The 26,381-nt window shown below is 50.9% G+C and overlaps 1 protein-coding gene across 1 annotated transcript in view; it reads right to left on the minus strand.

Annotated features, from left to right (window-relative positions):
• Positions 1-23,256, minus strand: part of CNBD1 (cyclic nucleotide binding domain containing 1) — a 199,747-nt gene extending 176,491 nt beyond the window's left edge. The window contains exons 1-4 of the mRNA XM_070392654.1: positions 23,169-23,256; positions 8,040-8,112; positions 3,968-4,081; positions 12-170 (exon numbers count right to left, since the gene is read on the minus strand). Coding sequence (XP_070248755.1) covers positions 12-170; positions 3,968-4,081; positions 8,040-8,112; positions 23,169-23,256 — 434 coding nt within the window. The remainder of the gene's footprint in view (positions 1-11; positions 171-3,967; positions 4,082-8,039; positions 8,113-23,168) is intronic.
• Positions 23,257-26,381: the final 3,125 nt, after the last annotated feature.

The following is a 26,381-nucleotide window of genomic DNA, read 5'->3' on the forward strand; positions in this document are numbered from 1 at the left end:
AAAATACTTACAATTTCTTTAGAATTTCCAGTAATTCTTCTACCTTCTCTTCAAAGTTTTTGTGTTCACATGGATGGCCACCGAGCAGTTGTTGAACGTAGATGGCTATGTTGTGAGCGTCGTCCTCCGATTGTTGGCGCTGACGCTCTTCTGTGTACTCAGACAGTTTTCTAGACAAGGAAACACATTATTTACGATTTTGCACACAAAATGCTGACATGAACTTTTGCTTCATTGTCAAGAGCAGAAATACACTCTTCTGACATAATTTGACACTTTGTTTATTTTATCTTTATTGTTGAAAGTATTGCATAAGTTCCCCTTTTTCCCCAGTGACCCCTTCTAGCCCTCCCCCGTCCCCCATCCCAGGCCTTCACCACCTTATTATCTGTGTCCATGGGTTATGCATATAATGCTTCCCACTCACCCTCCCCTGCTTTCTCTCCCAGATCCCTCCTTAAAGCGCTGGCCCTAGTTATTCCTTTAGCTAGGCTACAAGAGCAAGTTCAGTGAAGTCTGCCAGTGATGAGAATGCATGTTTAACCAATGGGCTGTTGTCTCCCCCACCCCGCCCCGCCCTGATTCTCAGATACAAGTGGTGTAAGGCACTGCTTTCTTCTCTTCTAGCGAGGAGGAGTCTGTGGCGTGGAGGCCGGGGGAAGGAGAGGCGGCAGATTTGGAGGCAGACTTGGAGGCAGACTTGGAGGCAGCTCTGTGGAGAGGCCCCTGGACCCAGGTTCTGGAGGCGTTTGTCCCCTGTGCATGCAGGAGGCTGCTGGGCTCCTGCCTGATGGACATCCAAGTCCACAGAGAGATTCAGAATCATCCCAACGGTCCTCCAGACACCGAGGCCAACCAGGAGATGCCAAACCGCCGAAAGCAGCAGAAACAAATGCGTGGCACACAAATTAATTGATTGGTTGGTGCTTATGGGGTGCCTTATGCTCTTCAGAAACAGAAGAAAATAACCCCTATCATCATATTTATTTAACAAAACTAACAACAATGCAATATGCATGGTCTAAAAGTTCCAGTCAGACAAAACTCAAAATCATGGCACAGGAGGCTAATAAACGACATTGCAAGCAGGCAAAGTGAGCAGGGTGTATCAGGAAGTCATGGACATTTTGAAGAAATATCCAATGTGGGTTTCCACAGTTCTGTGAATGCTTAGTATCTGTTTCCTCGATGACTATCATTTTCTTACACGTCTGTTTTCCTCTGGAAATAAAATGATGTGAAGATGAATTGATTCAAAGTCTATACTTTTTCTTGTTGTTCATAAAGGGTGATATTAAATTTATTGAAGCAAACAACGCAGTGATTTTTATCATTGTTTTTGAAGATTATATGTATTTCTTTGTCGTTGTTGAAAAAAGGTAGACTTTTGTGACAGGTGGTATAAATCTACATGAATCACTGTCATCTGAAACGCATGCTCATGGTGAGAGCTGGGGCAGGGAAAGGCCCTGCCCATCCACCTGTGAGGTGTGATCCTAATACCATCCTCTTCTGAGTAAGAGCTGAGTGCACTCAATGGTCAGAGACTATTCCAAAGCCAGATTGCTGCTTTGGGGCAAAACAAAAACTCAAGTCCGTGTCTTCTGGGTCCAAACTCAGGGTTCCTTCTAAAACGATGTGTCCGTGCATTCGATTCCCTGCAGCTGTGACTGGACCACAAACAGCCTTGGTCCATGAGTCAAACACATTCTAGACAACGGCCCCAGCTCCAAGCAGCCCTGAAGTCACTCCTGTCCTGTCCCCACAGCTCTGCTCACAGAGTTTTCCCCCTCGCAGCCAGGCCTCCCACCGCTCAGCCGGTTTCCTGGGGCGCACGCCCTCTGCTCTCCTGGCGCATGGCGCTCCCTCCACCTTAGCCAAGACGCTGCCATCGGCATTCTCCCAGCTGCGCAGACAGCAGGGCCTTCCTCAGCGTGGGACTTCCTATGGCATCTGTCACACATCGGTGTTGCGTGAACTGAGTGTTGACTATGACCATGATGACAGATGAAGGCTGCTGATGAACAGTTCTAACAGCACAGGCATTTAGTGTCTGTCACAGTTCATGTTTCCTCGTCGACCTCGTCCTGCCAAGAGCTTCTCCGAGTGGCCTGAGCTCCGTTCCCACCTCCTGGGCAGGGTGGGTGCCGCCCATTACACCAGCGACCAGGGTGAGCTGAGCCTAGAGAAGATTTATAATTTTTCAATATATTTTGTGAAATTTATTTAAACCAGTTTAAGGTATTTTTATTGCTATTTTAGGGTATAGTTCTTTCTGGCTGGACATAACTGTTTTTTGTATTTCTTAGCAGTCACTTACTGCACACATGAGAGGTAAAAGCGTAATTTCACTTTTACTGTGAGACATGGATACTGAGTTATAGCAAATGCCTTTTCTTAATCTCCAGAGAGTAGCATATCGTTTGTCTGTGGGCAACTAATATTATAAATGTTAATAATGGCTGTTTTAATGTTGAGCTTTCTTTACACTCAGAAGATGGAAGAAACCTAACTGTGATGTGCTGATCGGCTAACACTCCGCGGCGTTATTTCCTTTGCCAATATTTTATTTTGTATATTTGCCGATATAGTCATAATTAAAATTGTTATCTCCAATTTATGTCATTCTAGTTAAATCTTGTGCATGGCAAATTTACAAGCTAATTTTCATTGTATATACCCCAGGATAATTAAATTGCATAATAATTACTTTTTCTTAAAAGGAAGTTCTAGTGATATCATGTGGGCTTGTTTTTGTTGGGGGAGAGGGGGTATTAATTTTTACTTTTGTGCTTTTTTTGCTTCAAAAAATACTTTTAAAGAGTACTTTTCACAACTACTTAAACCAGCATTTTCACAACTATTTATACCATCTTTTTTAAATTCTATCTTCTTAAATAAATTTAGTACATAGTTTTTAGAAAACTAGCCAATAGCATCTAGATTATCAAATTCAACTCGTTACATAAAGTATTATATCATAATTTACAATTTCCTTGTATCGTATGTATTATCTTTCTCATTCCTAATAGTATTTCTGCTTGTTATGTTTAATAGACAAGACTAGTTGTTTATTCATGTTAATGAAAACCCTGAGGAAGCAACACACTTATTAGTCCCAATAATCACCAAGTCACTAAAACTCCTGCAAAATGGCCACATGGGTCTGCCTTCCCCCCCCACCCCTGCTGCCCCCCCCAATCACTCTCCCAGGTCAGCTGCCCCCCATCATCACTCTCCCAGGTCAGCTCCCCCCATCATCACTCTCCCAGGTCAGCTGCCCCCCATCATCACTCTCCCAGGTCAGCTGCCCCGCCCCCATCATCACTCTCCCAGGTCAGCTGCCCCCCCCGCCATCATCACTCTCCCAGGTCAGCTGCCCCCCCCATCATCACTCTCCCAGGTCAGCTTCCCCCCCATCATCACTCTCCCAGGTCAGCTGCCCCCCCCCCCATCACTCTCCCAGGTCAGCTGCCCCCCCTCATCACTCTCCCAGGTCGGCTGCCCCCCATCATCACTCTCCCAGGTCAGCTGCCCCCCCCCCCATCATCACTCTCCCAGGTCAGATGCCCCCCCCCCATCACTCTCCCAGGTCAGCTGCCCCCCCCATCACTCTCCCAGGTCAGCTGCCCCCCCATCATCACTCTCCCAGGTCAGCTGCCCCCCCCCATCACTCTCCCAGGTCGGCTGCTCCCCATCATCACTCTCCCAGGTCAGCTTCCCCCCATCATCACTCTCCCAGGTCAGCTGCCCCCCCTCATCACTCTCCCAGGTCAGCTGCTCCCCATCATCACTCTCCCAGGTCAGCTTCCCCCCATCATCACTCTCCCAGGTCAGCTGCCCCCCCCCCATCACTCTCCCAGGTCAGCTGCCCCCCATCATCACTCTCCCAGGTCGGCTGCTCCCACCTTCACAGGCTCAGAGTCCATTTGTCCCTCTGCTCACAGGCCATGCCCACTTTCTTTACCTTTGTTCCTTCTGCTGGGAAAGTCTAGGCAGTCTGATTTTTCTCTGCCGGAATATTTTAGAGTAATTCTTTATAATCTCATTGTGAGCTGATAGGATATTCAGAGAACTCCAGCTTCAAAAAGAGAGAGACAAAGAAATTAAGTTGTAAGTATCATTGGATAACAACTCTCAAGGGGAAGACTTTTGATTCAATACATACATCTTAATCCTATACTACTTAGTCTAAGAAGCAAATAACAATAATATGAAACAAGCACCTTATGCTTGAATAATATCACTATAGAAATTGTCTATAGTGTTTTTCAAAGAGAAATAGTTTAAGAATGGCAGTCTATGTAAAATGTTATTTTGAGTTGGACCTCCTGAAAACTGCCATTTCTGTCATTCATGTAGAACACAGCAGGCGCCCAGCTGCTGTCGCTCAGAGAGTGAGCGCGGCCCCATGCGCCAGGAGGTGCTGGATCAGTTGCTGGCTGTGGGCTGCATCACCACAGGAGACAGCAATCCATGTTTCTCTTTTCTCTCCCTCTCCCTTCCTCTCTCTGAACCAATAAAAACATATTTTTAAAAATAAAAATAAAACATAGCAGACAATTAAAATTTCTCCAAAGTGATTGGCATATATTTTACATATACATTCCTGGAAAGTATATTTATCTGAACATTTGCAATGATTTATGACAACCTGCTGCAGTAAAGATGTTTTAGACCAAAAGATCAACATTTCCCAAATCCCGCGGATCCCGGAGTCATCGGAAGCTTTCTGTAAGTGAGACTTCTGGCGCCTTTCCTGGAAATAAGATCTGCAGGCACCAGGGGCCGGGCTGCTCGGCCTTAAACCCTCCCCAGTCGGTGCTGTGGCAGCCAGGGCCCCACCCACTGCAAATTCTCAACATGTCAACAGCAAGGCCCACTGTCAGTCAGGGTCAGGCAAGACATTTGCTTCTGGAATGCCTGCTTCATTCAGTCTTCCACTGACAACCACTGCAAAAAGTTGGTCGATTTTTAAAATGCCAACCAATTCATCTTGCCAGCTTATTTCAATAATTATCTAAAATGATCACTTAAAATTTAACGATGACAACATCACAGTCAATATTTGCCTCATAGCTGTGAATGTACAAATCCTTAAGAGAACACATTTCTTATTTCATTGTCAATGTAACTAATAACAACACAGAGTGAAATATTTAACAGCTTTTTTTCCCTCTCAGCCAAAGTTCCTAAAGCACCTTATTAATTCTTTGCAAATAGTATGTATTTTAAGAATACTATTTAACTTAATTTGACTTAATTGATTCAGATATTGCCGTGTGAATGTCATTTGACCTTAGACATTTGCCCTCCTACTTACCTTAGAGAGAGACACCTACCAAGAATCTACTCTTTTTAAATCCAACTACTGATATCACTGGAAGATTTTCCAAGATCTTTCATTTTTTCTTTCTTTTTTCCATTTGGAGCTGGCATTCTACAGCCACGCATTTACCCAGCTCCCTCTCATATGCTGGGCACTCGTTATGTGCAGACACTGCACTAAGACCTTGACATCGTCTTTGTCTCATACTTCATGTAACCTGACAGGGCCGATGTACCTCACTGCCCATTTCACCCATAAAGAACCTGAAAACTCAGTAACTTGCCTAATCCATTGAACTGGGAACCAGAGGACGCAGGGTACAAATGAAAAATCAATTGATTTCAAAACCCATTCCTTACCCTTTTGGATTTATATGCTCCCCCCTAAACAATGAAATGTGCCAGTTCTCACTATGTGCCACTCACTGTTCTAGACCGTTCGCATGCATCTGGTCATTCAATCCCTACACAACCAGATGCGCAGACACTCCTATCGCTCCCACTTCATAGACAAAAACACTGAGGCCCAAGAAAAACAAAGCGTGGTCCAAGGCCACACAGCAGGGACCAGGGACCGGGCTGCAGAACTCTTCGCCCGAGGCCCAGAGGCACTGGGGCTGAGGAGGAGGCAGGGGTGCCAGAGAAAAAGTCCTTCTGGGGAGAAACCCACAGAGAATCAAAGAAGCATGCCCTCCTCACTTTCTCAGAGAAAGAAGCACAGCAAGACGGACAAAAATATGGAAATAATTTGAAGGGGTTAAGAGAGTGTGACACAGAAAGGTGATTATGAGGGTGTGATACAGAAAGGTGGTGAAGGGGGTGTGACACAGAGACCTAGTTAAGGGGTGTGACACAGAGACGGGGTGAAGGGGGTATGACACAGAGACGGGGTGAAGGGGTGTGACACAGAGACGGGGTGAAGGGGGTGTGACACAGAGACGGGGTGAAGGGGTGTGACACAGAGACGGGGTGAAGGGGGTGTGACACAGAGACGAGGTGAAGGGGTGTGACACAGAGACCTAGTTAAGGGGTGTGACACAGAGACGGGGTGAAGGGGTGTGACACAGAGACCTAGTTAAGGGGTGTGACACAGAGACGGGGTGAAGGGGTGTGACACAGAGACGGGGTGAAGGGGTGTGACACAGAGACGGGGTGAAGGGGGTGTGACACAGAAGGGGGAAGGTGCAGAAGCTCGGGGCACTTCTCCGCAGGCCCACCGAAGATGTAACAAGCTCCTCCCGCTGTGAAGGAAGGTGGAGGGCCCAGGGACATGATTGGTTAGAAAGGAAACTAGCTTCATAATAGAAAAATCCAACTTGGGCTGGGGAGTTGGCAAGGAAAATAGATTTTAAAAATTATATCTTCTAGTCTAACACACCTTCGGAAACCTGAGCTCGAACCATGATGTTTCCCAGTTCTTGGTCTCATGGTGTTTCATCTCACGGCCGTTGGCTCAGGATGTGGGGTTTCAGCCATGCTGCTTTGTTTGGGGAGAGGCAGCAGATTCTGCTCAGGGGCTGATTCCGTCTTTGCCAGCAGTTGGTTTATCCAGGTCTGCCATGGGGACTGGAATGATTTCGCAAGCCAGCAGCACACACGACAGTATCTTTTAAGCCAGTACAGAAACAGCACAGTCCACACAAACGACAGGGTAACACACTGCTGTTCCAGGCAGAGGAGACAAAGGATAAAGTCCCAATGCAACCGAGGTGGGTGGGCCTCTGCATGGGAGCTGGGGACGGGGAGCCACGCCCTGACTTCTAGCTGCGGCTCCCACCTCAGCCGCTGCTTGCTGAGTCCAGCTGCAGGGAACCGGTGCTGGGGCGGGCTGCCTGGCTCCTCCAAGGCTGTCACTCCACGGCTGGGCAGGGCTTAGCGCAGGGGTGGGCAAACTTTTTGACTCGAGGGCCACAATGGGTTCTTAAACTGGACCGGAGGGCCGGAACAAAAGCATGGATGGAGTGTTTGTGTGAACTAATATAAATTCAAAGTAAACATCATTACATAAAAGGGTACGGTCTTTTTTTTTTTTTTTTTTTAGTTTTATTCATTTCAAACTGGCCGGATCCTGCCCGCGGGCCGTAGTTTGCCCACGGCTGGCTTAGGGCCACTGCCCACCCAGGGTCACCTTGGCCACGCGGGAGAAATGTCTCCTGATGTTCCGAGGGCTGTTTAGGTCAGCAAAGGGTGCCTTGCCCAGCCAAACTCTCCAGCGCTCTTCACAGCCTCAGGAGTCAGCCTGCAGGTCCACCGGCCATGGTTGCTGCTCCCCCTGGTCCTGCGGATACACCCCCAGCTGGGCCCACAGAGGAGGTGATGACGTCCTGACACAACTTTACTTCTAAAAACAACCTTTTGGCCTGTGTCATAAACAAGGGCATTTAAACAATGTCCTTTAAGTCATAACCACGTGGATTTAAAATCACATCAAACACAAAGCCCATGGAAGCTTTGCCCACAGCTGCTCTCAAAGCACAAGAGGGCCTTGCTGGGCACGAGCCACACTGTGTCCCACGAAATTGTTTCCCTGAAATACGATATGTGTTCTGTGCCTTTATTCCGGAGAAATAACCTCCAGGCTTTAAAATACTTGCATCTGTGCGGTAAATCAGGCACCTATGAGAGCTGACAATGGCTTATTATTAGGCTTTATTCATGAAACAAATATATTAATATTCATTTGAATGACAAAATATGCATGACTATCTTACCTGCCCTGTGGTCTGTTCACGTGGAATAATGCATCCAATTGACCATAATCAATGTGCTTTGGCAATTTCAAGGCTGCAAAAAAAAAATAATAATTAAAAATGTGAGTAATTTTCTGTAATCTTATTAACCAATTAACCAACAAGTGTGTAAATAGAGTTTAATTGCAAACATTCATCATAGTAAAAGAATCCCGAGACTATAAAAGTGAGGTATTAACAGTCTTTGTTTGACGCATAAGCAGAATTGAATCGTGTGATTAAAATGAGGAGAGAAGTTCATGTTTTCCATTGATGTCCTGTTTGCCCGGCATTGTTTGTTTGTTTCCAGTAATGCTGTGTTTACAGGTGTCATGTAAGTCACTCATCTGGAAGTGAGCCTCTTGGAATCCCCGCCCACTCAGGCGCGCCGTGGATGCGTCCAGAGCTCTGGACTGGACAATCCACAAGAGTCTCCGAAGGCCGCTCTGTCCCTCTCTGGGATTCCGGTCATGTTGGGTGAATCCAGCGCAGGCGCCTCCCTTGACAAGCCCTCTCCGCACACTTCCGTGTCTGGATTCAGGTTGTGATTCCTTCTGAAGTTCAAGGGTAAGCAAATCACACAAGTTCCTGTAGGAGCAGAGACAGTACCCAAAGCCAGAAGCAAACTGTGACTGTCCTGCAGTCCAGAAAGAGCGCCATCCTTAGGAGGAGACGGAGGGAGAGAGTGGGGCACCCGTCAGCATCCTCAGGGGGATCTGGGACCTCCCTGGCCCTGAGCATGCGCCCTTAGACACGCCAGGAAATGGAGAGCAGGCCCTACACACACGCGCGCCTTCCCTCAGGGAAAGGTACTAAGAAAATGAGCAGCTTCACGCATTTCTAAAACTTGTCCAAATATATTCACTGACAACACCCAGCTATGAAGAGCTGGTGTTTGACATGCCCAAATGCATCCATTTTCATGTCAGGCGATTGAATCATAAACTCTGACTTTTTGGTTAAGCCTTGGGTGGTCTAAAAATCGATCATCAATAATGGATACCACCTTCCCAAATATGAAATTGAAATAAGGGAAATTTAAACAGAAAAGTCATTGCTACACACATAAATCATACCATTTAATAAATATGAAAGTACTAATTACATTATTTCAGCATTTTCTTATCTACATTACTCAGCTAAGCCTTAAGAAACAAAAAGTTACCTAATTGCATTTCAGTATCATATGGAGTAATTATTTTAAATGAGTCAAGTTGCAGATGGATTACATCAAAATGACTTTGGCTGGTGCAGCTCTGTTGGTTGGGCTCGTCCCGTGCACCAGATAGGTTGCTGGTTCCATTCCTGTCAGGGCACATGCCCAGATTTAGGGCTCTATCCCCTCCCTGTAGGGGGTGTGACAGAGGCAGCCGATGGATGTTTCCTCTCACATCAATGTTTCTCTCTCTCTCTCTCTCTCTCTCTCTCTCTCTTTCCCTTCCCCTCTCTCTAAAAATCTATAAAAATATAATTTAAAAATATCCAACGTTGCTGTGTAGGATATTATACAAGATTTTAATGAGAGAAGATTTTTAGTTACATGGATTAAGAAGAGACATCTGCCAACTATGGATTGAGCCCATGTTCCTGACACAGTTTAGTTCCGAGTCAGAAATAGCCCTGGGGACTGTGTGGACAGGACAGGAGGACGGTGCCATAAAGATTTGACAAAAGGTTTAGAAATTCTGACTAAAAAACGGAGCTTTGAAAAAGCATATGTCTTCATCCTTCACTAAAGCAGCTTACACAAATAAAAATAAAATTCACAGGATGGACGTCATAAGTCTAAGAATTTCTAACTAAGAACAGAAAAGCAGAAGACTTGCCATGCCTGCGGGTAAGGCTCTGCGCTAACTTGAAACAGCCAAGGGAACTCAAAGCCATGAGAGGCACCAGAGGACCCGGCGCCGCGAAGACACTTGACAACTCATTAAGTATTTCCTCTTCACTCACCCTCTTTTCCAAGAGGCAGAATCTGCCACAGGGTCTTTACAGCACGGTGGTGAGCCACAGAATGGAGCCTGTCTTTGAAGCAGTTTCATTAAAAAGAAAAAAGCCAAAAGATTTCAACATGAAATTGTAACTTTGTAAAGACCAGAAGTTGAGCTGGTGATCAATGTGACACGGTGAAGCTCACGTGGTTCCTGAGGCTCTAGCTTTAATAGATTGCAATTCCACAAGGCACATGCATTTTTCACTTTATAACTATCAGCAGATTGTCTTCCAAAGAGGTTGTACAGATTTCTAGACCCACCACCAGTATATACAAGCTTTCATCTCACCACATTTATACTAACATCATCCTATCTAATAAAAGCATACTATGCAAATTAACCATCACTCCTCACTCCATCAGTCCATCACAAAGATGGCTGCGGCCCGGGAGCTGGAGCGAGGAGGAAGCTTGCGTTGCCCCCGACGATGGAGGAAGCCAAGCTTCCCGCCTGCCCTGGCCGGCCCTGAGCTCCACTCAAGGCTACAAAGTTTCAATTATAGAAGATAAATAAATCCCAGATACTTGCTTCCAGCCCTCGAGCATAGCCAGCCTGAAAACAGCCATCAGCCCCTCACCCAGGCTAGCCAGGCACCCCAGCGGGACCCCACACACACACCCTGAAGGGGCTGTGGCCAGCCTGCCTGCAAAAAGCCATCAGCCCCTCACCCAGGCTGGCCAGGCACCCAGTGGAGACCCCCATCCTGAAGGAGGTGTGACCAGCCTGCAAACAGCCCTCAGCCCCTCACCCAGGCTGGCCACACCCCCATGGGGTGAGGGTCCCCACTGGGCAGCTTGACCAGCCTACAAACAGCCATCGGCCCCTCGCCCAGGCTGGCCAGGCACCCCAGTGGGACCCCCACCCTGATCCGGGACACCCTTCAGGGCACACCAGTCGGCCCCCACCAGTGCACCAGGCCTCTATCATCTACACTAATAAAAGAGAAACGTAGTAATTTAGCGTACGACCGCTACCCTTCCCATTGGCTAATCAGCATATCTTTATGCAAATTAACTGTCAGCCAAGATGGCGGCCGACAGCCAGGCAGCTGGAAGCGAACATGAGGCTTGCTTGCTCCAGTGACTGCAGACTCCAACGTTCCCCACCTAAATTGCCGGCCTCTGAGCTGCAACTCTAAGAAACTATGTACTATGTTGCAAATAAGAAGCTAAACAAAACCCCAGAAACCAGCTTTCAGCCGCCGGATCTCAGAGCTGGAGTTATACATTGTTTCGATTATAGAACGCAAACAAACCAGATAGCTTCTTTCAGCAGCGGAAGCCTAAGAGCTAGAGCCAGAGCTAAAGCTGGCCCAGAATAAAAAAGAAAAAGAAAAGAAAAAAGGAGCGGTTGGGAGCTTCAGTCAACTGCCAAACTGAAAGCAGCCCTCAGCGCCTCACCCAGACTGGCCAGGCACCCCAGTGGGGACCCCCACAATGAAGGGTGTGTGACCAGCTGCAAACAGCCATCATCCCCTCATCCAGGCTGGCCAGGCACCCCAGTGGGGACCCCCACCCTGATCCAGGACACCCTTCAGTGCAAACCAGCCAGCTCCCAGGCCTCTATCCTGTATAGTAAAAGGGTAGTATGCCTCCCAGCTCCAGGATCAGCGGAGCCACGAGGCCTCCTGGCACCGGATCAGCGTGACAGGGGGCAGCGCCCAAACCCCCTGATCGCCCTGAGGCTCTGTATGTGACAGGGTGGGGCGCCCCAACCCCCCCCCCCCCACACACACACACACACAGGCCCTGCTCTGTGTGTGACAGGGTAGAGCCATAACCTCCCCATCGGCCCTGCCCTGAGTGTGACAGTGGCAGCGCCCCAACCCCCTGATCAGCCCTGCTCTGTGGGTGATAGAGGGTGGTGCCCCAACCCCCGCCCCCTACACGGGCCCTGCTCTGTGTGTGATGGGGAAGAGCCATAACCTCCCCATTGGCCCTGCCCTGAGTGTGACAGTGGCGGCTCCCCAACCTCCTGATCGGCCCTGCTCTGTGGGTGATAAAGGGCGGTGCCCCAACCCCCTGATCCGCCCTGCTGTGTGTGTGACAGGGGGCGGTGCCCTAACTCCCCTATCGGCCCTACTCTGTGAGTGACAGGGGGGAGCTCCTCAACCCCCTAATTGGCCCTGCTCTGTGCATGACAGGGGGGAGCTCCCCAATGCCCTGATTGGCCCTGCTCTGTGCATGACAGGGTATGGAGCCCCAACCCCCCTGATGGGCCCTGCTCTGTGTGTGACAGGGGGCGGTGCCCCAACCCCCCAATCGGCCCTACCCTGAGCGTAACTAGGGGTGGCATCGCAACCTCCCAATCTGCCCTGCTCTGTGCATGACAGGGGGCAGTCCCCCAACTCCCCAATCAGCCCTGCTCTGAGCCCAACCAGGGGCTGCACCTAGGGATTGGGCCTGCCCTCTGCCACCCAGGAGCAGGCCTAAGCCAGCAGGTCGTTATCTCCCGAGGGGTCCCAGACTGTGAAAGGGCACAGGCCGGGCTGGTTGCACAAATTTTTGTGCATCAGGCCTCTAGTATATAATAAAAGGGTAATATGCAAATTGACCCTAACAGCAGAACGACTGGAAATGACTGGTCACTATGACACACACTGACCACCAGGTGGCAGACGCTCAATGCAGGAGATGCCCCCTGGTGGTCAGTACACTCCCACGGGGGAGCTCTGCTCAGCCACAAGCCAGGCTGATGGCTGCCAGTACAGCGCTGGTGGCGGAAGACTCTCCCACCTCCTCAGCAGCGCTAAGGATGTCCAACTGCAGCTAGGCCTTCTCCCCGCTGGCAAGTGGACATCCCCCGAGGGCTCCCAGGCTGCCAGAGGGATGTCTGACTGCCAACTTAGGCCCGATCCTCCATGGAGTGGGCCTAAGCCAGCAGGTGGTCATTCCCCGAGGGGCCCCAGACTGTGATAGGGCACAGACCAGGCTGAGGAACCCCCCCCCAAGTGCACAAATTTTTGTGCACTGAGCCTCTAGTCTATATATAAAAAAAGCCAGCGACCATAACGCCATCACGACCAGAATGACCAGAAACCAGAACACTGTTGCCTCTCCCCCAGGCCAGCCCCACTCCCAGGGGGATGCCCCCCAATTGGAGGTGTGGCCAGCCTGTAAACTACCTGGATCCGGGGCCCTCATCAAGGCAGACCAGCCAGCCCCCTCCACCCCACCATGCACCAGCCCTCTATTCCTATATAAAAAAAAGTGTAATATGCAAATTAACCCAAAAGGCTGAATGACCAGAACAACCGCTGGACCAGTCACTGTGAGGTGCACTGACCACCTCTTGGTCCCTTTCCCCGGCCAGCCTGATGGCAAACGGGGAACTGGGGGTGGGTAGTGGGGGATGTGTGCAGCACCAGGCCAAGGGCCCCACCCCATCAGTCGCCCCATACACAGAGGGTGACCTTCGGCTGGGGTGGGACCGGCAAGACAGGAACAGCCAACCTCTCAGTCCCTTCCCTCAGCGGTCAGGCACTGATCACTCAATGGCGAAAGGGAAACTGAGAATGGGTGGTAGCTGGGCACAGGGCCGGCTGTGGGCAGCCGGGGAAGATGGCCCTGATCACAGGCCAGGCCTAGGGCCCGTACCCACACACGAATTTCATGCGCTCAGCCTCTAGTCCTATATAGTAAAAGGCCAGGACCATAAGTGTAATGACCGGAATGACTGCTCAACCAGTTGCCATGAGGTGCATTGTCCACCTCTTGGTCTCTCCCCCGTGACCCACAGGCTCTAATCGCAGCATGGAGAATGGGGCACCATGGCAAATGAGGGGGGTGGTGATAGGGCGGGACTGGGGACTGTTGAGCGGCAGCGGGCGGTGGGCAGTGAGCGGCGGTGAGTGGCCCGGCAGCGAGTGGCGATGAGCATTGCAGAGTGTTGTGGGGCTGGGAGCATGGAGGAGCATCGCAGGGCGGCAGCGGGGAGCATCAAGGGGCGTTGCGGGGTGGCGAGCGTCAGGGGGTGGCAGACATGGCCCTGACCACAAGCTAGACCTAGGGACCCTACTTGCACACGATTTCGTGTGCTGGGCCTCTAGTGTATTATAAAACAATGTTGCTAATAGATTAATTAAAAACAGTTTTAATTGCTTTTTAAGTTTGAGGTTTAGAATATTTTCATAAATTTGTATTTATGTGAACAGCCTGTTTCTGTCTCTTCCCCACCAGCATTCATTTTCCCTTTTATCTGAACGAACTCCTTGTGTATAAAAGGAATTAGCCCTTGGGCATATACTTGGCAAATATTTGTCTCAGTTTGCGTTTTCTTTGTCTTTATGAGTCACAGGAGGGTGTAGGAAAGATGCACAGGACGCTTGGGGGTCAGGAGGCCAGGCAGGAGTCTGTGGAGAGGACAGTGCAGGCAGGATCCTGAGGAACTGGAAGGTTAGCACCGCACAGAGTGGGGGGACATGGCCTGAGGCGGAGAGCGTGGTGAGGGGTGTGAGGGTGTAACTCAGGGATCACTGTCCACTCAGCATGGGGACCCCAGCTCTGCTCCCTGGGGGAAGGCACAGTCCATGGACTCTGGGTAGCACTGCTCATGCTGGCATGGCTCCTGCCTGGCGAGCTGCATGGGGACTGGGAGGGGCACTGGGCCACCTGCAAACACCCGAGGGACAGACACTGAAGTGGCTCCCGGGAGCTGATGCTGTGGCCAAGAGGTTCACTGGGAAAGTGCCTGTGGACCTTTCATGGGAGATGTTGGCTCCTGTGGGCCATGAGGCGTGTCAGCCAGGCAATTCAGCTCCTGCCCCGGGAGGGGCTCACACCTTGAACCTGCACCACCACCTGCAGGCCATGAGAATGCGCTGGCTGCTGCCCTGGCAGCAGCGGGCACTGCTCCTCCTGGGCAGTCCCTTCCAGCTGCGCTTCTGGAAGGTGGATTCTATCCCAAATCTGAGCACACGTGGCGTCAGCATGCGTGAGTGACCCTGGGAGGCGCGTCCACCAGAGCACGCCCGCTGCGTGGAGAGGCAGGGTGCAGTCCAGGGCCGACCGGTCAGCATCGAACCATCAACAGTTAGATGTCAGATTGAGGAAGAGATTGCTATCGAGGTTCTGGAGGAGAGGAGGACCTTGAGGACTTCTAATGGAGAGTTAACATGGTCAGATTCCTTTTTCTTTTTATTGTGTATTCATTTACTTTAATCCTCACCTTTTCCGTAGATTTTTAGAGAGAGTGGAAAGGAGGGGGGTGCGGAGGGGAGAGAGGGAGAGAGAAATGTCGATGTTAGAGACACGCCAATTGGTTGCCTCCCGCATACGCCTGACCAGGGGCCGGGACAGAACCTGCCACTCAGGTGCGTGCCCTTGACTGGGACTGACTGGGACCAGCGGCCCTCGGTGCATGGGCTGATGCTCTGACCACTTAGAAGCACTGGCCATGGCGCAGATTCCTTTTAAACCATGGTATCAGGAGAGTCCCAGCCCACACTGCATGTGGGAAGGGAGGCAGGGGTCAGTTCAGGCAAAATGAGGGGCCGGGGCTCCACACACAGGGGCTGAAGTGGAGGGTGAACGCGGGAGGTGCTTCTGAGACAGGGGCCAGCACTGAGGCGGGGGGGGGGGGGGGGGGGGGGGCGGGGGGGGCGGGCGGGGGGCTGGGGGCATCGCTACCGGGAACATCTGATCTGAGATGCCTGCAGTGCACCCCAATGCTTCCTGCCAAGCTCCCAGCATGATCCAGCCCAAAGTTACCATAACTGAATTCTTATAGGTGGCTCACAATTTCTTCACAAAAAGTACAAGTCTCTTGTGATGGTTATGGCAGTAATAAGGGAAAGGGGGAATGCTCATTTGCAGGAAAACATCCACTTTACTTTCCTCTGGGATTAAAAATAAAGAAAAACTGACTTTTACACTGAAAATAAAGCAAGGGCATAGGTTTCCATTCCTTTTCCTGACGTATCTGGTGTCCGTGGGGGCCATGCTAACGTGCAGGAGCCAGGCGCAGACCGGCCTCCTCCGCCTCCCCTGCCTCCTGCAGCCACGCGTCCTCCTCTCTCCCGAGGGCCAGCCTTGCTTTCTCACCCATCCTTGGTCTCTCTGCCTTTCTTCTCGCCGACAAGCCCCCTTTCCCTCTGTGCACCCCAGGATTTGAATGGGTTAAACTTTAAAGTGGAGCCATGTCCACCTTTCCAGATGCACCTCTGACTTGGAGCCGCTTTTGCCCTTGCGCCTGGTGAACTGAAAGACGCGCCAATCACAGGAAATGCCCCTGAAGTGTGGGGAACGGAGCAGTTTCGCAGCTTCTGGAGCTGCGCCAAGTGGAACTGAGGCCAGCAGGACACTTATGTAGGAGCCATAGGAGCGCGTCTAGTTTCTGAGTCCTCAGAGCTCCCTGCTCTGGCGGCTTTTCTGCGCCCCCCCCCCCCACCCCCCGCTCCATCCTCCACAGGGGGAGGGAGAGGGACAGGCAGCATGCACCTGCCCAGGCCTCCGGATGTGACACCGAAGCCGCTGCCACGGGCGCCGCAGGCAGCCCTCCTCCGGGTAACCTGGCTTCTGGACAGCGCATCTCTGCACCTGCCCTGACTCAGCAATAAAGCATGAGGCACCCCGGCACAGCAGACCCAAACGGTAGCAGACCAGCCTCCCGTCAGAGTGGGGGGCCCCCCGCAATGCTGAAGGGCAGCTTCGTGCCCTCCAGGAAAAAGTCAGGACACACTTGTCTTCCTCTCTCCCTTCAGGAGCTCAGTGTCTAACAACAGGCCACAAGCTCTCGGGCCACAGGCCCCGCAGGGAGTCAGCACCACTGCGCGCTCCCACCTCTGATTTCACAACAATTCGCACCCAGGATAAGGGGCTCCATGTCTGCTTTAGCTTCTGAGTGCGACCGATCATCTCTCTCCAAGGGTTTGCGTTCACTAGTCACCTTCGGGCCGGGCAATGGACATGCAAAGTCACCTGAAGGCTAACCGCGCTCTCCGGGGATTCCTGTCTCAGGAAGCGTGACCCACGGTACATCAGGTGCGTGTGCGGTTCCCGGTGACATGAGCCACAGTGGGGTGTAGAAACGGGCCAAGCACGCTTGGCGGTAAGGAGGCGACCGGAGTCTGTGAGAGGACAGTGCCAGCAGGACTGAGGAACGGGAAGTTAGCACCGAGCAGAGCTGTGCAGAGCCTGGGACACAGGCCCAGACGACACGGGCTCGAAGCTTTCCCAGGAAGAAATATGTGGGCGACTCAAGAAGCCCAGCTGCATGGTGTGTCTGAGGGTGCGGTTCCCCGCAAGGAGAGAGGGCGGGGAGTGGGCCATGAGCCGTCGGGTCTGGTGCTGGCTCGGGTGGAGGGCCTGAGTGGGCGACGAGCAAGGGCAAACCGTGCCCAGACGGGGCCCGAGGGGATGGCGCGGCTCTTGGGTGCTGGGAGCAGCAGGTGCTGTGGGCGGGTTGGGGCAGTGCTTCGGGGGCAAAGGGAGTTCATTATGTGGGGGTTCTGTGCAGTCTCCACTCGGGCACCTGGCGCCTCGAGGAAGCCCTGCCTCACCATCCTCCACTGTAGGGTGGCCCAGTATTCCTTTCCGACCACAGCTTCCGGCTCAAATCAATACCCAGGCATTCCCTCACGTCTGGGAGTTAGAAACCCGATGGTCTCACTGGGCTAAAACCGAGCTGTCAGCAGGCTGCACCCCTTCTGGAAGGCTCAGGGACAGTCCACGTCTTTGCCTTTTCCAACTTCCAGGGGCACCCCAACTCCTTGGCTTGTCACCCCCCTTCTGTCTTCAATTGGCCAGTGGGCCTGTGTCACCACCATCACTCTGACTCACACGCCTCCCTCTTCCACAGAGAAGAAAGGACCCCGGGAGCCCCCTGGGCCCACCTGTAAGGGGGACCCTCTCCTTCAGGTCACGTGATTGGCAGGGCCCAGCCCCGGCCACACTGCATAGCAACTCTGCAGGTTCGGGGACTAGCACAGGCCGCCATGCTCTCCTACGCAGACCTCCCAGTGTCCCTGTGAGGAGCAGGTGGGATGGCCACCGTGCGCCAAGCGCTTACAGGGCACCTGGGCGGTCCTGCTGACGTTCCTCACCTGGAACACGTAGGGACAAGGTAGCCCTGGCTCCTAATCGTAACCGGAACCTCATCCCAGGTAAACAAGGATGTGGCCAATGGCCGATGTTTCTAAGTCCAGGGCTGAGCCTTCCTACTTCTACCCAGGGCATCTGAGTCACCCGTCTGATCCCTCCTTCCTAATTCAGGTCCAGTCACATTGCAGATGAGAGCACCCATCCGGACTGTCCCTGGACCACGGCTTCAATAGGGACCACGGCTTCAGCAGGGACCACGGCTTCAATAGGGACGACGGCTTCAGCAGGGACCACGGCTCCAGCAGGGACCACGGCTTCAATAGGGACGACGGCTTCAGCAGGGACCACGGCTCCAGCAGGGACCACTGGAGCTCACTAAGGAAAGCGGCCGACTTGCTGGAATTAGCACAGACACCGTTACTAAGCAAGCGGGACACACCTCTGAAGAGAAGTCACAGACAGAACATGAGTCCGAGCCCCTGCAGGCCAACAGGCTCGCTGCGTCCACTCCGCTCTGTTAAGCTCTGAGACCTAACCGGGCACTGATTCTTTATCTTTTAATCACTTCGCACACGTGAGTGTCCTTGGAAGACACGGCAGAGGGCAGCACATGCCTCGCCCCTGGGATTCTAATTAACTTGATCTTTTAACTCCCTGTGCTTCCTGGGCTGCTAAAAACAAAATCACCTGAGGGGGACTTCACTTTCTTTTTCACAAATAAAACCTGTGCACCAGGAGCTGTGGTTTTTGACAAAATTACATTTTAAAAGTATGCTTTTGTTGATTTCAGAGAGGAAGGGAGAGGGAGAGAGAGAAACATCAATGATGAGAATGAATCATTGATCAGCTGCCTCCTGCACGCCCCCTACTGGGGATCAAGCCCACAGCCCAGGCATGTGCCCTTTAGTCCAGGACCCTTTAGTCTGCAGGTCAACACTCTATCCACTGAGCCAAACCAACGAAGGCGACAAAATTACATTTGATACTTATTTCAACTCACATGGAAATACAAAACATTGAATATGTACAAAAAGTTTTTCACAATAATAAAAACACAAAAAAGTAGCATATGTACAAATTAATTTGCTTTAGCACAAGAACTTTGTCTAGCACTGTTCAAAATATAAGAACCCTCTTCAGGGCCTCAACTGCTGCCTGAGACACCTTTTCACCTGGAGACCATGGTCATTAATCTATATAATAAAACCCTATGCGACCGTTATGGCGGTGCACACTGACCACCAGGGTGCAGACACCCAATGCAGGAGCTGCCCCTGGTGGTCAGTGTGCTCCCACAGGGGGAGCGCCGCTCAGCCAGAAGCCAGGCTCATGGCTGGCAAGCATAGCAGTGGTGGCAAGAGCCTCTCCCACCTCCGCAGCAGCATTAAGGAGCAGCGAGCCGAGCAGTAAGGACCAGCAAACAGGCACACAGTAAGGAGCAAGGGGTCCTGGACTGTGTGGGGAGTGGGCCTGAGCCCGCAGGCGGACATCCCCCTAGAGGTCCCAGATTGCAAGAGGGCACACGCCGGGCTGAGGAATCCCCGCCTACCCCACCCCCAGTGCATGAATTTCGTGCACCGAACCTCTAGTATGTATGTATATGTATGTATGTGTGTGTGTGTATGTGTATATATATATTATATATATGTATATATGCATACACACCCACATCTACACTAATAAAAGAGAAACATGCAAATTGGTGTCACTCTGCTACCCTTCCCATTGGCTAATCAGGGTGATATGCAAATTAACTGCCAGGCAAGATGGCGGCTGGCAGCCAGGCAGCTGGAAGCGAACATGAGGCTTGCTTGCTTCAGTGATGGAGGACTCCAACGTTCCCCGCCTGCCACTGCCGGCCTCTGAGCTTGCAGTTTGAAATATTGTTACAAATATAGAAGCTAAACAAAACCCCAAAAACCTGCTTTCAGCCAGCCAGGCCTCAGAGCTGGAGTTAAAACAGTGTTTCGATTATAGAACCCAAACAAACCAGATACCTGCTTTCAGCAGCCGAGGCCTAAGAGTTGGAGCCAAGCCTCAGAGCTAAAGCTGGCCCAGAAAAAAAAAAAAAAGAAAAAGAAAAAAGGAGCGGTTGGGAGCTTCAGTCACCTGCCAGCCTGAAAACAGCCCTCAGCCCCTCACCCAGACTGGCCAGGCACCCCAGTGGAGACCCCCACCCTGAAGGGTGTGTGACCAGCTGCAAACAGCCATCATCCCCTCATCCAGGCTGGCCAGGCACCCCAGTGGGGACCCCCACCCTGATCCAGGACACCCTTCAGGGCAAACCAGCCGGCCCCCACCCGTGCACCAGGCCTCTATCCTATATAGTAAAAGGGTAATATGCCTCCCAGCACCGGGATCAGCGGAGTCGCGAGGCCTCCCGACACCGGGATCAGTGTGACAGGGGGCAGCGCCCAAACCCCCTGATCGCCCTGCGGCTCTGTGTGTGACAGGGTGCGGCACCCCAACCCCCTGATCGGCCCTGCTTTGTGTGTGACAGGGTGTGGTGCCCCACCCCCCCCGCCACGGGCCCTGTTCTGTGTGTGACGGGGTAGAGCCAAAACCTCCGCATCAGCCCTGCCGTGAGTGTGACAGTGGCGGTGCCCCAACCCCCTGATTGGTCTTGCTCTGTGGGTGATAGTGGGCGGTTCCCCAACCGACCCCCACGGGCCCTGCTCTGTGTGTGATGGGGTAGAGCCATAAACTCCCCATCAGCCCTGCCCTGAGTGTGACAGGGTGTGGCGCCCCAACCCCCTGATCCACCCTGCTCTGTGTGAGACAGGGGGTGGTGCCCCAACTCCCCTATCAGCCCTATTCTGTGAGTGACAGGAGGGAGCTCCTCAACCCCCTGATGGGCCCTGCTCTGTGCGTGACTGAGGGTGGCATCACAACTTCCTGATCTGCCCTGCTCTGTGCATGACAGGGGGCGGTGCCCCAACTCCCCAGTCGGCCCTGCTCTGAGCCCGACCAGGGGCTGCACCTAGGGATTGGGCCTGCCCTCTGCCACCCAGGAGCAGGCCTAAGCCGGCAGGTCGTTATCTCCCGAAGGGTCCCAGATTGCAAGAGGGCACAGGCCAGGCTGAGGGACCCTCCTCCCCCCCGAGTGCACAAATTTTTGTGCACCAAGGCTCTAGTATATAATAAAAGCCTACGTGACTGTTATGGTGGAACGACCAGAATGACTGGTCACTATGATGCACACTGACCACCAGGGGGCAGACACTTAATGTAGGGGTTAGTGAGGGATGACCAAACAAGTGAACAGCAGGCTGCGTGGGGTGACCAGGCCAGCAGGGCGAGCTGTTGGGGGTGACCAGGCCAGTGTGTGTGTGTGTGTGTGTGTGTGTGTCCTATCTAATAATAGACAAACATAGTAATTAACCGTACCTCTGACACGCTTCCCATTGGCTAATCAGGGCGATATGCAAATTAATTGCCAACCAAGATGGCGGCCGGCAGCCAGGCAGCTAAAGCGAACAGAAGGCTTGCTTGCTCCAGTGGAGGAAGCCAAGGTTCCCCGCCTGCTGCTGCCGGCCTCTGAGCTCCACTCTAAGCAACTATGTTGCAATTATAGAAGCTAAACAAACTCCAGAAACCTGCTTTCAGCCATCAGAGCTGGAGGGAACAGGACCGAAACGATGTTGCAATTATAGAACCCAAACAAACCCAGATCCCTGCTTTCAGCAGCCAAGGTCTCAGAGCTGGAGCCGAGCCTCAGAGCTAAAGCTGGCTCTCAGCTCCAATGACAGCCATAGAAGGTAAATAAATCCCAGAATAAAAAAAAATTTTTTTAAATATAAATCAAAAAAAAAAAAAAACAGAAAAAAAGGAGAGGTTGGGAGCTTCAGTCACCCGCCAGCCTGAAAACAGCCCTCAGCCCCTCACCCAGATTGGCCAGACACCCCAGTGGGGACCCCCACCCTGAAGGGTGTGTGACCAGCTGCAAACAGCCATCATCCCCTCACCCAGGCTGGCCAAGTACCCAAGCGGGACCCCCACCCTGAAGCAGAGGAGTAAAGACGAAGGCACGGGGCCTTTCCTCCTCCTCGGGGTGAACGCACTGAGCTCCCTCTGTTTCCGGAGCACAGGAGTCCGCTTTCCACCTGCGCAGCAGACAGAATCGGGCTCCCACCTCATGCGTCCATGCTCACCTCTCTGAAGGTCATATGTGTGTGGGTGTGTATATATATATATACACACCCACACACATATATAGTAGAACTTACTCTCACAGGAAGATAAAAGAATAGATGGGTTAGTTCTTCAGTTGATACTATAAATTTACCCTACAATTAAAAGAGTATACAATTCAATAAAGTAATGTTCAATAAACTAAATGCTTTATCTCATTCAATATGAATTCACTTGTTCATTTACTTTATATTCAATAAAGTAAATGCTTTTTTGAAGTTGAAAGGGTCACAATTGTTGCCTTCATTGCCTAAAAGATGTTTTTAAATCTCAGCTATCACTAGGACTATTACATATAATTAATCAGTCCATTGGTAATCAAATAATAGATGTATGAATTTGATGGCTATGACAAGAAGTCTTGAGAAAAATGTTCTGGGTTTTGATTGACTATAGAAAATAAGAAACTGTCAATTATAGAAACTTCAAAATATTTAACTTTATATTTGTAGTTCCTATGATATTGTAAATCAATGACTGCAAAATAAAATGAGATGGGAATAAATTTCAGAGCAAGAATAATGGGAATTGTCTTTTTTATTCCTTGAAAATTTAAAATGAGAATTTTCCCAGTGAAAACGAGCTCTGAAAGCAGCGAGCCTGCGGAGTCACAGGACCTGCTGCTCCGGGGCCTGGATGCCCTGAGCCTCTGCCTCTCTCCTTTAAGCGTGTTCGGTGCTGGAGGCCTCAGAGTCCCCACATCAAAGCCTCATTTACAAAGCAGAAGACCTGAGACCAAAAGAACCGAAATGGCCTCGGAGGACACTGAGAATTTGTGCACCTGTGTTTTCTGCACCCCCTGACAAGCTGTCGCTAAGACTGTTGGTTTCCTACCAACCACCCAAGATGCCCTGTTCTAATGTCTGGGGACCCTGAGGCCCGCTCACCTGGCACCCTGCGGGGTAGGGGAGGCAGCACGTTGTTAATGGCCTTCATGTGGGACAGGATGGCCGAGGAGAGCGAGGACACAGGCATCCTGGTGGTTCAGAGGCAGCTGAGCACAGCAACCGGAGAGGCACGGGAGCCCTTCTCGCGCCTCACAGAGCAGAACCCCGTGGTGCCCCCTGATAGGCTGGCGCCCTGGAACCTTCCCAAGGTTCTCACACATGTGCCAGTGTCTGAGAGGGGGCGGCTGGGAGAGCGGGGAGTGAAGAAGGGAGCCATAGCCCACAGGGCACTTGAGATCGCAAAGGGCAGAGCAGGAATTACTTTAACCCTGAGCCAAAGCTCCCCGAGGCCGGAGCTCACACGGGATTTTCCGAGTTTTTAAAAGAATGAGTGAATGTGGGAAAGGTGAAACCTGGGGTACCTGCCCCCTCACCTTCCTCACAAGATGAAACTATTTTATCCGTGAGTCCCAAAAGCTGTTTTCTCTGTCTGCATCCTTCAGAAAATACCTATTTGGGGGTCTCATGTATAAATAAGGATGTCATTTTAACATAGAAATAAATCACTATGAAGATGAGTTCAGATGCAATTTTATTTTTAAAAATTGAGACTCATTCTTGAAAGATATAATGTTAGACAAATGCTGTCTAAAACGTACAAATGAGCCCTGGTGGGCGTGGCGCAGGTGGTTGGGCATCGTCCCGTGCACCAAGTGGTTACTGGTTCGATTCCTGGCAGGGCACGTGCCTGGGTTGTGGGCTCAATCCCCAGTAGGGGGCATGCAGGAGGCACCCAATCGATGTTTCTCTCTCATGGATGTTTCTCTCTCTCCCTCTCCCTTCCTCTCTCTAAAAATCAATAAAAACATATTTTTTTTAAAAAACCATACAAATAAACTACTTTTCTTAAATAACTCTTGGTAGTCTTAACCAACAGGATAAGAGTCAGACTGCATCCCAGCTCTTTTGTAAGGAATGTACATGTTCAGAAGGGAGGCAGTGGTGCGTGCGGTGACTGTTTGAAATGAGCAAATGTTACCAACTGCTGACGGTTATAAATGAAAAACATAGTCAGTGAATAATTAAACGTTAGACAACTGTGTAGTGGGAAAATCACGGAGATCAGAAACTTTGCCAGACGGGATGGCATTAGCAATGTCCAGGGTGGCGTTCAGATGAAATTATTCCAAACACATTCAGGATATCGCAGTAAAGTAAACTTTAAAAATGCATTCTCTTGCTGACTTTAAGATTCTTTCCTTTTATAGACAGTCACAAACAGATGGAATCTCCTACTGCAGAAAGATGTTTCTGAAATAAAATAGAGAATAAGCACACAATGTCTACGTTACCGAGGAATTTAACCAGGTTGCCATGTGGAGCATTCATTTTACTAGATTATAATGTGACGTGCCCTAGTGCATATGTCTGTTCAAAATCGACTCTGAGTATCACAACACATGTCGTGCTCCCAGCTCTGTGAGTTTATTTGATCAAAGTTTTCCTCAGTGACATGGGGAGAGAAGCCTAGCTCGGCAATTTGTCCCCATTTCTGTTCTCATGAGAGTGACAATTGAAGGACCGCTCACGCGTGGACTGTATTCCAATTCCCAAGCTGGGTGGTGTCCTGCATCACCTCTTCTTTAGTTCCATCTTTGCAAAAGTCAGTGAGGCAGAAACTGATATGTTCCCATTTTATAGATTTAGAAACAAAGTGTTGCTGATGATCAAAAATTTCCCAGTCTTCCAGCCACATGTCCAGGATTCGAATTCTGGCTGACTCTTCAGCATCCACTCAAGCAAAGGAAAACATGTTGACAGGAATTTTCCTGGACTTTTAAAATGTGAAGCCTCTTGTGAGAAGCAAGTGTGTGTCCTCACAAAGGCGTGCATTCCCCTCTCTTGCTGTGGACACTGGCAGGCATGCGTTGCTTAGATCCACAATCTATTCTTTCTTGACTTTTCTCCAGGTAACATTACTTTGAATTCACAACATTTCACTCTGTAGATGCTCAAGTTCACTTAAATTTAAAAGGACACGAGCCATAGCTTCCTGACCTAAAAGGGAACATTAATAATGTCCCTTTCTCTCTCTTCCTCTCTTGCGTTTTCTTTTGTGACTTAAGAGGGGCCACACAGGTGTGCCTGGCACTCGGATCCCTGTCCAGTCCTGTCTTGGGCACACCCGTGCTTTCTAGTGGGGAGATCACGCAGCCAGAGGAGTAAAGACGAAGGCACGGGGCCTTTCCTCCTCCTCGGGGTGAACGCACTGAGCTCCCTCTGTTTCCGGAGCACAGGAGTCCGCTTTCCACCTGCGCAGCAGACAGAATCCAGCTCCCACCTCATGCGTCCACGCTCACCTCTCTGAAGGTCATATAACGAGTTGGGAACGGAGTCACCATTGAAGCCCGGGACAAATTCTCTGCCCGCCAAGTTCTGCCTCCTGGTCGGCATCCCTTCCCTCGGACTGAGGCAGTGACTGTGACCTCCCTCTTTACCCAGTCACTGTACTGCTCTCCGGGGACCCACTGTTCTCTCGCACACGCCCTGCACGGGATGTGGTAGTTTCTCTGAATATCCTAGGAGGCTGTGAGAGGAACTTGGAAATGAGGTCAGCTACAGGAGAGTGATGGTCATGGAGATGCCATTCACAACACCCAGGGAGCCCCGTGTCCTCGTGTGTGTCTTTTCTAATGTGAGCTCATCGTCATTTAGGTTGGACATTCCAGATATTTGAACTTGAATGCAGTGCCTGTTCCAAGCTTCCTGGGCACATGTGCTGAGCTGTGCTTTTCCCCAGTGATTCAAGAAAGAACATTCCTCTCCTTCGTTACAGCCCAGCCTGCCACGCACCCTCCACAAATCACTATGATTTGCACCCACAGCACGCTAGCAGCCAAGGGGCCTGTAGCCACTTGCAACTTCTGAAATGGCCTGTGATATTGTAAGTCACTGGACTGTGTGGCATAAAATATGACTTAGGGAAATAGCCATGGCTGCGCACTTTCTTCCCCGGAGAACTATTAGTCACGTTGGATTGTTCAGAAGGAAAGCCTGTGCGGCCATATTTCTCCAGGCGTTTTGCTGTCTGTGGCTGCTGTACTTTAGTGCTCACAGGCCACTGTGTCTTTGAACAAAAAACATATACATGTGTCCGTTCATTAGAAAACGATAGGTCGTGTACCAGAGAGCTGATATCCATTTGAATATTTT

Source organism: Myotis yumanensis, unplaced genomic scaffold (genome assembly GCF_028538775.1).
Source record: "Myotis yumanensis isolate MYYU_CA2020_CCGP unplaced genomic scaffold, mMyoYum1.0.hap1 SCAF_15, whole genome shotgun sequence".
Taxonomy (NCBI): Eukaryota; Metazoa; Chordata; class Mammalia; order Chiroptera; family Vespertilionidae; genus Myotis; species Myotis yumanensis.